The sequence below is a fragment of the Tachysurus vachellii genome, chromosome 1 (assembly GCF_030014155.1).
Source record: "Tachysurus vachellii isolate PV-2020 chromosome 1, HZAU_Pvac_v1, whole genome shotgun sequence".
Lineage (NCBI taxonomy): Eukaryota > Metazoa > Chordata > Actinopteri > Siluriformes > Bagridae > Tachysurus > Tachysurus vachellii.
The window spans coordinates 30,526,024-30,540,580 of NC_083460.1; the positions used below are offsets into that span (position 1 = coordinate 30,526,024).

A 14,557-nucleotide genomic window follows, 5' to 3' on the forward strand; every position below is an offset into this window, starting at 1 on the left:
GCCTAGTTAATATTCTCCTTGTATAATTGATATTTCTAATATCTCTCTGCTTCAGAGTTTTATCACATGTTGACAGAGGAATTAATGACAGATGCACAGATTTTTGCTCAATTTTCGAACTGCTTAAGCTGTATAACAGACAACCCTGTTAAAGCTTCTTATGGGATTTCTTTTCACTACATGATTAATGCTCGTTTCATTTGAGGAAACCTCATTAGAGTGAAGCTCAGGAGCTTACTTCAACTACTGATGTGCATAATAGCCTACAGTTTTCGTCTATGTGTATATAACTGAAACTTTTTTTTTCAGAAAAAGAAATAATATTCCACAGAGCTTTTTACAAATCATAATGAAATCCATGAAAATGTTGCATATACACACCTTTACTATCTGCATTTTTACCTCATTCATCTTAAAGTGCTGCTTTATTTAACAGGTTTGAGGAGAATGCCTCTGATTAATATTGAATTCACTAGAAATTGAGCAGTTGAGTGCTCGAACTGATGTGGAAAAAAGCTTTTCTAACTAAAGGGTGCAGTTCACTGTATCACTCTGTGCTAAATATATATTGATAGGTATAATATGCAGTTTGAGCTGCACTGGACAAGTAAATCTGATTACTGTGCAACACAGAGGGCTGAATCGCATGACATGTATAAGACATTCTCAGAAAATGGTGCGATTTTGCCGTCAGATTAAGGTCTTGTTTCAGAGAGTACATAACTAGACATCAGGGCTACTTGATTATAACTAACACACCTATAGTGTGTTTGTTACTGTGGCATTTTAAAGAGTTCACAAATGTCAAGTTTATTTTTATGGAAACAACAAATCATTTGAGAAGCAGTGAAAATTGAACTGTGTACAGTACAAGGATCATTTAAAAAAACACCCTTTAAATGATTGTTTCTAAAAATGTCACTTTTTTTTTTTTAACTAAGTCACAATTCATTATTTAAGTGTCAACAATACAGTCACACACCATGTGGGTGCAGACATCCACACACACTAGAATTGAGAATCCATTTGTCATTATTTGTTAAACTGGCAGATTAAAACAACAGAACATTTGCTCAAATTCAGCTGTCCTTCCAAATTGTAAATCAAACCTGTGAAAACACAAGTCACATTCCTTTATAAATTATAAAACCAACACCAGTTTGTCTCACATTCAAAAACAACACCAGACTATGTTCAGAGTGCAGCAAAGGGACAGAGAAAGTCTCTAAGATTAGTTTTTCTCTGCCTTCCTTTGCATTATTACACTCTAAGCTCTGTCTAGCTGAATGCACATCCTCGTTATGGAGGATAAGCGAGAGGATGATGGAATGGATTGTACATGCTCATGCATTACTTTTAACACTATTTCTTGCCAACGGTCAGAAAGTTTGAGAAGTTTAACAGAGATGTGAATTTCTGAAAAACAAAATTGTGCAGTCAAAAATTAAGATGTTTTCTCTCCAGACAATTAAGCTGCCTATGATCTTATTGATTTTCTCAGACATGAGCATCTTACAGGCTGCTGCCTCAATATTCACACATTATCCCTTCTGGCAATTGCAGATTGTGTGAAATCTTGTCTGCTATCACTGGCAGGATGGGTTATCCTCATGTGGCCTGACAGATTGTCGTTTGGGGCAAAGGATCTTGGCGAAGGCCCTGCGAAAGCTGCTGTGGCACAACGGATACAGGAAAGGGTTGATGGCTGAATTGAGCCAAAGAAGCCAGAATGTGACTTCGTACCAGTGATGTTCTATACACATGCCACTACAGGCTGCTCGAATGATCATGAGCAAGGTGTACGGAGCCCAACACACACCGAAAACGCACACTATTATCGCCAAAGATTTGGCGATCTTCTTGTCCCGCGAGAGACGCGAATGCTCCCCATTCCTTGAGGGTGCCTGTGACTGAACCATACGTGTCTTTAACCAGCAGCTCAATGCTCCTTTCTTCTTACTGACTGTCTTCAGAGAGAGAGACACTGAATGGCTGCAGCTGGGGTCTCCACTGGAGGATGGAGAAATCTCCATGTCTTCCTCGATCACCGCTGAAACGGGTGCTGGTTCACTGGAGGAGACTTTGCGTGTCCTGACAAAGAAGACTGCAGACGAAGGTGACGCACCGCCATCCACCACCCTCCAGCCATCCTCTTTCTCTGCACCTCGGTGAACTGCACGGCTCTTGTTCCGCCGCTGGATGTTGAGGTAGATGCTGAGATTGAAGAAGGTCACTGAGATAAATGGTGAGAAGAACTCAAAGGTAGATGCACTAAGCAGGAAGTACCATGTGCAATAGAACTCGGCAAAGCACTCATCAGCTGGAACAATGCTCTGGCCAGCTACATCCTCCCAGAAGATAATGGCTGGGCCATAGAGGAGAAAAGCCAGCAGCCACACTGCCAGCATCTTTCCCACAGCGAGCTGAGTCATTCCCTGCTGTGCTCTGTACCTCACCTAGCAAATGGAGTACACAAGAAATACAAGAGATAAGTAACAATACAGAAAATGAATCTGAGATTATAGAGACTCTACATTTTCCATACAGCGAACAAATGCACAGGAATATCAGCCATAACAATAATTTAATTATTTCACAATATTTAAAACCTAATAACAATGTGTTTGCGAGATCCTTTAGACTCTTAACAGCATGTATCAGAACAAAAAAATTAGATTAATTTAAAATAAAAAAAAAAAAAATATATATATATATATATATATATATATATATATATATATATATATAATAAAAAAATAGCTGTAAATTAGATTGAAACAAAGCTTTCATTGGTGTGCAGGGATGTCTAAAGGTAACTGACATCTAGTCAGTTCAGGCATACACAATTTTGTCTCAGTCTTTTTCCTCACCTTAAAATCTTCTTTTTCACCCACAGCATAGTTCCTAAACATTCTCAGTTTAGTTTAAAAAGTGTGACACTGGCAGCCCTGCTGTTGTAACTCGCTCCCTGTAGCTCATACAGGATTTTCAATAAAGTGTTCTTCACTCTACTGAATAGTGTCTCTGTAACTAGGACTGAATCAGCCAGGAAAAGCAGAGAGGTACAGACTGTGTCTGTGATTTCCTCTTCAGGATGTTAGAACAGATGTAAAGATATTATTACACTTCAAGTACTAGAAGTGGAAATTTTAATGAAAAACTTTATTATGTAGTCGGTCAGGTGTATATTAATTAAATTATAATCAAAATGTTAATTACTTAGACATCATTTAAAAATTTTTATTTAAAAAAAGTAAAAATAATGATTTAATAATCTATATATGACTATTATTTATATTATTTATAGTTTGTTTAAAAAATATTTTTTAAATTTACTGTAAGCAGGTAATAGGTTTATATTATAACAAAAGCTCAGTGTAAAAATAAGTAGAATGTGCAGTGGGATAGATAATGGTCTGTGAGCCACACTGTTGCATGTTTCTGTGCTTTTCTATCAAATATTCCTTTTCCCTGCTGTGTTTTGTCCTTATTTCAAGAAGGGTAAGTCATCTCAGTAAAAGTAATGGACAATATTTTCATGTAACCGGTTTAGCATTGTATGCAATTAAGACACTTCAAACCCAAGAAATGGCTATAAATGCAACCTGAGTTCTATAATTTTGTTTTGTCCCAATACTCCTGATTTTGTAGATCCTAGAGTGGTATAGACATGTTTCCTTAATGATGTATGACACTGATGTTATTATGCAAGTTCACAGCATTTATTGCTCCCGAGTTCAGCCAGAGAGAATGTATAATGGCTTCTTCCTTTTTAAAAAATGACAAATGAGACTGTGGCAATGAAACGCAATCATCTGCTTCTGTTTGGCATTGGACAAGTACAAGTCCTTAAGGTGCACTATCGTGATATAATTTTTTTCAGTACAATTGGAAATAAAAGTTGCCTCGGGGGGAAAGTGGGATGAGCACATTGGCCCACATCTATTCCTAACTTTCATTATAGCATTTCATGCCTCATAGTGCTACAGCTGTATATTCAGAGATTACATAAAACCTTAGTGTGTTTGCACATTTACACATTCTGCTTTTATTTTCCATTCCAGTTCTGGCAGGATGCTTTTTGTGTATGTCTCTTTTATGTGAGTTCACTTTCTGAAATTTTCAAATGCTATTTTGTACAAAAGGTAGCATGATGAAACCCTGTGTCAATTTAAGTTCAAGCCTTCAGTTGTTCAGTATTTCCCTAGAAATGTCACAGAAACACTCAACATACAATAAAGACTTCTTTTGAGGCTCTCCTCAAATGCGAAAGGTTTATACTAATGGCTCATTAATGACTGATGGAACACACTCGCTCTTAAAAGCAATTAATAGAAGAAATAACTATTGATGGCATAAATTGGATGCGGTGACATTCTAAAGAAAACTGGATTACATATCTATTGAGAAATGGCAGAATATGCTTTTGATACTGTAATGGCTGCCAGTGTGGAGTTGCTTTTAGAAAAACAGGATGCGACTCTGCTCCTTGTTTTATTAAAAGCAAAGAGGTTCAGCGATCAGGGTTTCTTGCTCCATGGAGAATTAAAAGGAGGTCAAAATGGTATTCTGCCTCATGGGGTTCTAAGGGCAAAATGTTTTTTGAGCTTTCTTATTACAAATCTATTAAACTCACTAGAAGAGCTCCATGTCAATTTGTAAATTTGACTTCAATACTGGCACGGCTCTGATGTGGTGCTATATTGTAATCAGCACAACACATCCGGAAAGAGGCTCCTGAAATCTTATCACACAGATTAACAAATCATTAGTCAAATATTTAAGATCTGGTGTATGCAAATACTATACTTATGTGTTTACTTATGTTCTTATAATGTCCACTCAGACTAAAATAGAGTACAAACATAAATAATAATAAAATAAATATATATTCAATATAACAGTATATTATATTTTGTATATAATGATATTGGTATATTAAGTTAAGTAGTCTATTACTACTTAATACTTGTATATGTGTGACAACTCACTATGTTGAAGAAATGCATTAATTAATTCTTTGCTATGAGTAATTTGGTCATGATTAATTAAGGCTCTGCATCTCATTAAATGAAGCTTAATCTAACAATAGATATTAGCAGCAGAACTGCATAGTGGAGCTGGGGAATTATGTTTAACACTTGATGAACAAGTAAAAAAGTAAAAATATGATAATAGGAATAGAGATATAACCATCTCAAAATAGGCAGTGAAACCACAGAAGGTCTTAGAGCCACAAATCCCTTTCTTCCATTCTGTGAGCAGTATGCGAAGCTGACTAAAGTCATTATGAGCAATTACATGAGCGTCTTTTCTCACAGACATTTTATGCATCTGCTAGTGCAGTACTGCACTCAGAAAATTGGGTTTTTTTTCCCATATAGGTAGTCATTTATGCAGTATGGTTACAGTTACAGTTACAAGGTTGCAACAGCTCACAAGTTCTATCTTGTAGCATGATAAGGAACAAAATGCTAGTTGTAATCTATTTAAAGCAGTATGGGCTACTTTTTCCAGACAGCTATTTAAACATAGTTCTGTAAGGAAAGTCTTTTAAAGATATTTTTTAGACAGGTTTGTTATGTTAGTTTGCTACCTAAAGCTGTTTTCACAAACTTTCATTAGGAACCTGAAACAATAAGTACAAGGCACAGATATATGTGATGATCACCTCCTGAAAAGTTGCACTGGAACACAGATTACAGCTGACTAATGTGTGTCAGGGGGAAGGGGGTAAGGCATCATGGTTTCAGTTGATTTTGCAAGTAAATAAATATATTTTTGGGTGGTAACTTGTAGCAGTGAACTTTGATGTTAAAATGCACAGCTTCACAGGTCATGGCATTTATGTTGTTCTTTGTAGGTAACCTCTTTCAAAACTAAAATTGTAGTTTACCTGTAGCGTTTATCTGGCCATAATTCTTCAACATTCTTCAAAATATGCAGATTGCAGCTCAGGCAAACCCACACACAAAACCCAACAATGAGAAACTATAACCAAGTAAATTAACCAGTGGCAATCATAAAGAACAAGCAAAATATTAACACTGTTTAACAGCAGTTGTTAAACCTGTTCACACAGCAGAGTTCAAATCATACCCAAGCTTACCCAAACACATCTCACTTTAATATTCATTTGCTCATTAATTACATTAGTTACTTTCTGTAACTAAATTCAGAATTAGGTTATGAGGCTCTGAATAAATGACTCCATTAGTGAAAAACTGTTCATCACTGTCATAAGAAAACCTGGCACTAAAAACCTGCAGGACTTTGCTCTAAATAGGAACTATACTAACATTACCTACATATATGAGACATTACACATTTGTAAGTTATATATCAATATAAAAACAAACAAAACTCAACATACATCATTTCTCAATAAGCAGCAATTGTCAATAAGCAAAGGCATGTTTAATGCTTGAAGTGTACCTCATACTGCACTGGAAATACAATGGTAATACTGATACTAATTAATATTAATACTAATTAATACTAAGCCCCCGAAATAGTATTGTAAAGGAGCAAAAAATGTTCCGATAATGTTTTGAAATGTACACAAAAATATAAAAAAATCAAACATCTAATTTAGGTAAACTTTTATTGTTAAAAAAAGAACCAGGTGATTAGTTATTTGAAACTGATTTAGGAAGGTCAGCATACTTTTGTCATTGCATTTGTGTAATCTCAAATCTTGATGAATGAGACTAAGTGAGTTTGGTCAGTAACTCGGGGATAAATGCATTTATCCATCTTTAAAGATGCCATTAATTCTGGAACTGACTGTTGCTAAAATCATTCTGCTCAAGACTCAAAGTCAAAATTGTAATTGCAAATAGTTCCGATATTTTCAATTTTATGAAGCTAATTATTTACAAATGTTATTATTGAGCCAAGCAGTGCAGAATGTTTGGTCATGCACTACATATTGGTTAATCTATTCTATTGAGTGTAAAAAGGTATTTGCATCTTAAATAGAATTAATGATATTGATATTATACTCATTGAGTGAACTGAAATACAATGTAGAGGAATGTTTTTTAGCACCAAGGACTTTTCAGGTAATTTGCTTGCTCCTTTTGCAGCTACTGATGGCTTGGTTAAAATTGGCTGAATTATTTGAAACCTTTTTGATGCCAAGGAATCATTTAGGCTTTTCAAATCTGAATGCTGTTTAAAAGATTGCATTGCTTTACTTTACTGGCTCACAGCTGGGCTTCACTTCCTCTTAAGCAGGATAGATTTCAGTTTAACAGGAAATTATTAGCTATGCATCCCATGCCTCAGATGACTTCCACAACACTCTAGAGAGATATTCAGGGTAAACCCGTTCACTTGGGTTCTATGGACTTTGCAATAATGGCGAATAAAAGAAACTCCTAAATCAATTCATCCAGCTCACATCTGTATTGTTAAACGCTTCCAGAACACTTTTTACTCATTTGCCTTTTGTGCCTGAAAGTGCATTCAACAAGTTTTCAAGCTTCCCTGGTGTATTACTTACGATGCCCTTCAGATCATTTTTAAAACTCATCCATATTTATACAGAAATGACACTGCGTTATCAATAGAGGTTTTGACTGATATTAAACTTTTTTAACTCTCTACTAACTACTAACTCTCCAAAGAGTGCTCTGTATCCTCATGCATAAATGGTCTCATGTAAGAATTTACTGCAGAATAAATTATTCTGTTATCTTGCTCCCATTGCTGGCTTATAAGCAGACAGTTCTGTCCTTACCAGCAGTAAGCAGTCCTTATCAAGCAGTTTTACCTAGATAATTAATAGCTATCATTCATATCTAAGATGTCTATACTGTTAATTTACTTTGAGCAATAATTTTCAGACAAATTTCACTCTGTCCTTTCTGAAGTATGTAAATTTCATTGATAAACTTAATGATAGATATTCATCGCCCTTGTGTTCACTACTTACTGTACTGTTCACTATTAATAATGGATAACTCATTAATTAACAACTGATAAAACTTTATTCTAGTCACCATCCTAGGAACACTTAGATATGAGGCAGGTATGCATAATTACGGAGATATCTTACAAATAATATGTGTGTATGAGTGTGGAGAAATTGATTTTGACATTGCCTACATTGCCTACATTAATAAATACAACTGCACAGAGAATGATATTCCTCTGAACCTCAGCGTTCAGATTTGACTGAGATAGTAAATCATTTTGTTATATTCAAATATAAATTTCAGTGTCCATTTTTTTATTCCGGTACCCTGTTACATTTTTGCTAATTTCTAACAATTTCTTTTAGTCATTCCTGTGTTAGACAATGCCACAAATTCAATTCAAACACGAGTGAAAAGTAGCTTTAACATGCTATTTTTTGTTTTTATCATTAATGTTTCCCTCACCAATAATCTCTTGTCACAGCGTATCATTGCTCCCATGTTGTTTGCTGTGGTTATTTTTGGGATGATCCTTTTTCATGCTGGTGAAGAATGTTACATAAGGGCTCACTTACATCCAGACTCATTTTACTGAATATTTGGGAGGTCAAAATGCTCACTGAAGATACATCATTTTGTTTTTCTCATTTAGCTATGACTTTTAACTTTATGGTTAGTATCAGAACCTTTCCTCAGACAACAAACACAAGCAGAATGGAAAGGTCAGTGAGAGGGGACAGGTTTGTTACCGTGATGTGTCAGCTATCAAAATGATCTGAAGGACTATTTTTATCTTTGTGCAATGTGGATTCACTCAACAGTTTCAGACAAACACCTTAAACCAAATAAACACTTTTAGCTACACAGAATAAAAGCTGCTGCTTTGTTTTGTGCTGCATCAGAGCATAAACTTTAGCGGATCTTATACTGAACAAACAATTTACTAATTTATCTCATGGTTGTTGTTTTATTTGTCTTATGATTGTGTTGTTATTTTGTGTTCAATCACATGAAGAACTGCAAAATATCTGTAACCGTTATTTGGTAGATGAAAGAATAAAGTGAAAATTGATGGAAATAATTCGAAACTTTTTAAAATAAAAATGGTAGGAAATGCTCAGGTATGAATTTCAGTGTTTTATGGATGACACAGAAAAACAATATATGTCATCTAAAACACGCTATGATCTGTATGTGTGTAAACAATTGTGTTTTTAGTATGAATGTAATCAATTGCTAGCAATACAACATGTCACTATAGGGATGGACAAATCTGAGGTCCTGTCCACATCTATCTAGATATTTTATTTCTCTCTGTGTTTTGGACACTTTTCAGGAACTAAGAAGCCCAAACATCTAACAGACATAAAGACATGGTTTGGCATTCTGACTGGGCCTATCATCAAGGCCAGACCTGCTCCTGAATCTGGGCCTGACCTGCTCCTCAAGTTGGGCCTGACGTGCTCCTCAAGGTGTGTCTGATATGCTCCTCAAGCTGGGTCTGATATGCTCCTGAAGCTGGCCCTGATATGCTCCTGAAGCTGGGTCTGATATGCTCCTGAAGCTGGGTCTGATATGCTCCTGAGGATAGGCCTGACTTGCTCCTCAAGCTGAATTGGGAAATCTAAAGTCATGTACAAAAATCTTCCCCAAAACTGTGGAGGCTGTTATTCTGGAGGAAGATGGAGGATAACTTTAGAATGTCATATTCAATGAACACATATTGGAATGGTGGCCAGATATTCATAAAGTGTATATTAAAGGTTATAAAGATCTCATATGCAACATTAATAAACAACACTCACATTAATCATAAAAGCTACAGGATAGATCAGCCTGACTTGCTTTCAGAATACTGAAAAGAAAAACGATTGAAGCCAGCAGTCACACAAAAAAAGAGTTTTAGGACATGAAAAGAAGCACCAACAAGTTACTCAGAGAACAATAAGCAATGAACTGTATCAGAATCATCTCTGTTCCTACACCCCACACAAAGCTCCTCTACTAAAAATGTACAGTGATGCTAAAGTGATCTAAAGGCATTTAGAGAAATTATAACTCATTGGAACAATATATTACGTTCAAACAAAGCAAAAATAGAATTCTTGACAGTAATTCAACTCATTATATTTGAGGAAATGTGAGTTCCATAAACAACATACCCACAGAGTACAGAGGTGGGAGTGTCATAATATGGGGCTGCTTCTCTGCAACAAGTACTTGGGCATTACAATGTCAAAGGATAGTAGAATTCAATCCCATTGGCCAAGAAACTGAATCTGAGGAGAGGACTGATATTTCAACAAGTCAATAACCTCAAAAATACAGCCAAAGCAACACAAGAAGACTTTGCAATCTTATGACGTCTGAATCTCATTGACATTTTATGGAGAATCTTAAAATTTGTAAGTGGATCATAGGAACTCTCATAACCTTGGAGAAGTTTTAAATAGTGTATCAGAAATAGTGTATCAGAGTTGTAAATTCAAATAAAATCTTTGCAACAAAGCACTAATTTTGGTCATTTCTGTTGTCCGAATACTTTTTCTATATCAAATTTGTTTTTAAACATAGGTGTGTTTATGCTTATAATATTTTGCCACATGTCAGGTCAGTATAAATGTGTGTGCTGGTGGTGTTGAAATTAGTACGTACAGCTCTGGTGACAGACAGGAAGCGGTCATAGCTGATTAAGACTATGTTGAAGACGGAGGCAGTACAGAGCAGATAGTCCATCACGAGCCACAGCTTGCAGAGGCCCCGGCCCAGCATCCATCGACCTGTCAAGATGTAGGGCATGTACACGGGGATACAGAATGCCCCTGTACAAACAATAATGACAGTACATAACACAGTCACTTAATATAATGAAGAGTCTAAATGAGTCTTCAGGATTTTGTTCTCATATACATATCAGTCAAATAATGAAAGCTATTCAGCTGTTTTCTAGAGATGATCTGAAGCATGGCTTTCAATTCAGAGCCGAAGCGATTATAAAGCACAAAGCATCTCTCATCTCTGCAGTGAAATACATCATGTTGAAAAGAAAGGAAAGTGATACTTCCCACAACTGCTTCCACTGCAGAAGAAAATGAGTTGCACAGCTCATTTATTTGAGAGTGGTCTTTCACAACTGAATACAAAAAACCTCATTAAGTCCTCATCCCTGGAGGATGCACTGGCATTCACCTCTAGGTAGGCTTAGTGAGAGGGTGAGTGTGAGGGAGCAATTTTAGGACAAAGGAAACCTGATGATTCTCTGTCATTTTCTATTCCAAGAATTCTTTAGTTGACATAAACCAGTCAGAGCTTGAACTATCTCGGTCCAAATTCTCTATACTGTGTGAATCGGCCATTTTTCCATGATGCCAACACGTATTAAGCGGAACATGATGTTTCAAATCTCCATATCGGCACTTCAGTAAGAGACCAAGAGAGTGCCAGCAAGACTTCAGATAAATCAATGATTGGCTTTCATTTTTGCTCAAGATAACTGATTAGAGTTGACAGTACCAAAACACATTGGGGAGAATATATATATATATATATATATATATATATATATATATATATATATATATATATATATATATATATATATATGTGTGTGTGTGTGTGTGTGTGTGTGTGTGTGTGTGTGTGTGTGTGTGTGTGTGTGCATATCTATATATACATATATATATATATATATATATATATATATATATATATATGTATAAGTATGTATATATGTGTCAGATAGAGAGAAAGAGAGACAATGAATCCTCATGGATGATGAGTGTCAGTGTCAGAGTCAGTTATTAAGAATTGAGAGCATTCAATCCAATATTGATGAGCCTGTTGGTGTGTGTGAGAAAGAGATACAATGATAGGATTGGCTATTCTGGAGTGTGTTTAACAGAACAAGACCAATTTTGGTTGTTTGTTCTATTACTTTCGGTGTTCTGCTAGCAAGAATAAGGAGAAATGAAGTGTTGGGATTGACAAGAACATTTAATTTGAGAGATAGACATAACTTGTGTGGGAGGCAGTGATACACAAGTGACAATACAACAATGACCACGTAATTGTGGGCAAACCAGTCTTTGATTTGCTGTGAAGATCACAGTGGAGAGGTGGAGAAGAAATGTCCTCAGTTCAGTTGAACGTTCCTTGTAATATAAACTGCACTGGTGAACCTGGCTATCTAGTTGGATGGCAGAGAATCACAGAAAAAAAAAACTGACAGGCTATTTATTATCCTCTATATGGACACTGACATAAATAAATGTGTTCGTTAAAAACAGTTAATACTGTAACTCACAAGGTGACATGACATGGATTTATGGCAATAGTGTTGGCAAACATTTTACAACCTTAAATGATTCACTAGTTCACTTGTTCTCCTTCTTGCAATATAGTAAAAATAATAAATATATAAAATAATAAATAAATAAATATTATAATAAATAAATCAATAAAAAAAAATAATTAAAAAAACAACAATATAATAATAATAATAATAATAATAATAATAATAATAATAATAATAATAATAAAGTTTAGTGAAGTCGCATAGCATGACTGTACCCAAAATAAAATGTACTAAAATGTACTACCTACCGACCAGAAAATCTGATATAGCCAAATTAAGGAAGAAGTAGTTGCTCTGATTTCGGAGGCTCTTGTCCACGACAAATGCAAAGATAACCAGCGCGTTTCCCACGACCACGACGACCACCAGGATCATCATTAATGCTGCCAGGATGACGGTGGCGCCGGGGATGCCGGCATGTTCAGCGCTGGAGTTACTGTGTCCAGAGAAGCAGGTTAACATGGTCAACTCCGTGCTGCCTTTAACTCAGACAGAGGAGGCGACTTTACACACATTGTTCGGCTTTTAAACTCGTCGGAGTGTCCTTTCTTCTTTTGACTGAAGAAGATAAAATCATCCAAATTTATTTTTAATTCCTGTCGTCAAAAAAGTTCAGTATATGCGAATATATTTTAATTATGGCACAAATATTCACAAAGAATATTCATTTTCTGAGTGGTAAAGTATCGAGAACCGTTCCTCCCTGCAAAGAACTTCATTTATAAATATATTAATATAAATAGTATACATCAAATTGTAATATATAAGAAAGACCACCGTTTTCTGGAGAGCTGAGGCGATGCACCAACAGCTCCCTGAGCGCGCGCTTAGACAGCGCGTGAGTAAATTCTTCGCACCAACCCACCCTTACTATGGAACTAAAGGCTGCGTCCCAAACGTGCGTATTACCCCTTTACATAGGACGCCTCCATACTGGTAACTATGGCAACCTTTTTGTCGAGGATGGCTTATAGTAACATTCTATTAAGGACACTAGAACGTGATTTGAGACGCAGTCTCTAGTCGCCGAGAAAGAGAGAGAAAGCACAATCCTGAAGTGTGAAGACTACCTATTTGGGAGAAAACCCACACTTGTTAGTTAGTTAATATGTTATTAAAAGGGATGAATGAATGAATAAATAAATTAATAAATACCCAATATGTTAAACTTGGGTCACCCATGCCAAGCCACCCATTTCATGAGTACATAAAAACATTAATCGTGAACATGTAATATTCATTCATTCATTCATTCATTCATATTATTATTATTATTATTATTATTATTATTATTATTATTATTATTATTATTATTATTATTATTTATTTATTTGTTTGTTTGTTTGTTTGTTTTTATTAATTGTTATTTATTTATTTGGTGGTAATTACATGCTACAAATCCAGATTGTTATTAAAAAGATTTAGATCACTAATGAGCAAACCAGAGGCAACAGTGACAAGGTAAAACCTCAGCGAGATAACATGAGAAAGAAAGCTTGAGAAGAATCTCTGGCTAACAACAAATAGTGTGATTGTAATGACCAAAGTATGTGGATCCCTGAGCATCACACCCATAATGTTGGATGTACATGATTAAATAGAATGTCTTTCTGTGCTGTAGATTTAAAATTTCTCTTATCTGGAGCTAAGAGCCCCAAACATGTTTTTGCTTGACAATACCCTCCACTCAAATCAAGGTACCAAGTTTAAAGTTAGAACACATTTAGAATGAACTGGTGTGTTGACTGCACCCTACTGTAGGTTTACCCAGCTGACATCAGTGCATGGCCTTACTAAAATATCTTGTGGCTGAATGTGCATATCAACAGATAAATTTGAGCCACACAACCACAGAGGATATCAAGTAATGCAATTAATGGAACAATATGCTCATGATCCAATACTTGCAAATTGTAATCTTTCTCAAATTAAATCCCCTTTGGTTATATGTCACAACCTTGAGAGACTATCTGTAGGTAAGAATTACATTGTTCTCATACTAGGCCACATTTAAGCCGTATAGCACAAGCAACAGTGCTGTTGCGCTGAACGTCAACACTGTAATTACCCATGGCTGAATCACAAGCATGCTGATTTTCATTACAACAGCACGATTGAGTGTGACATTGTTTTTATAGAACAGTTCTAAAAACAAGAAATCTATATGCATATATGTTTATTTTTGGCTCTGTCAATGAATATAGTTCACAAAGAAGCCACAGCTGGATTGAACACTTACATTATATTAGCAAAAGAAAAATGTACCAGTGTATCAACCAAG

At 35.6% G+C, this 14,557-nt stretch overlaps 1 protein-coding gene across 1 annotated transcript; it reads right to left on the reverse strand.

Moving 5' to 3' along the window:
- Positions 1-873: 873 nt before the first annotated feature.
- LOC132842182 (histamine H3 receptor) lies at positions 874-13,089 on the reverse strand. The gene is made up of 4 exons (XM_060864852.1): positions 13,054-13,089; positions 12,525-12,834; positions 10,578-10,744; positions 874-2,456 (listed from the first exon to the last, which is right to left on the reverse strand). Exons 2-4 carry the CDS (start codon positions 12,736-12,738, stop codon positions 1,587-1,589), a joined length of 1,251 nt encoding a protein of 416 aa, XP_060720835.1. The 5' UTR covers positions 12,739-12,834; positions 13,054-13,089; the 3' UTR covers positions 874-1,586.
- Positions 13,090-14,557: the final 1,468 nt, after the last annotated feature.

Bases quoted from the DNA above. Each gene is read 5' to 3' on its own strand.
- LOC132842182 (XM_060864852.1), bottom strand. From the start codon at position 12,738: ATGTTAACCTGCTTCTCTGGACACAGTAACTCCAGCGCTGAACATGCC. The intron at 10,745-12,524 runs GTAGGTAGTACA...TTGTTTGTACAG, and splicing joins TATATCAGATTTTCTGGTCG to GGGCATTCTGTATCCCCGTG. The intron at 2,457-10,577 runs GTACGTACTAAT...TCCATTTGCTAG, and splicing joins TCCTGTCTGTCACCAGAGCT to GTGAGGTACAGAGCACAGCA.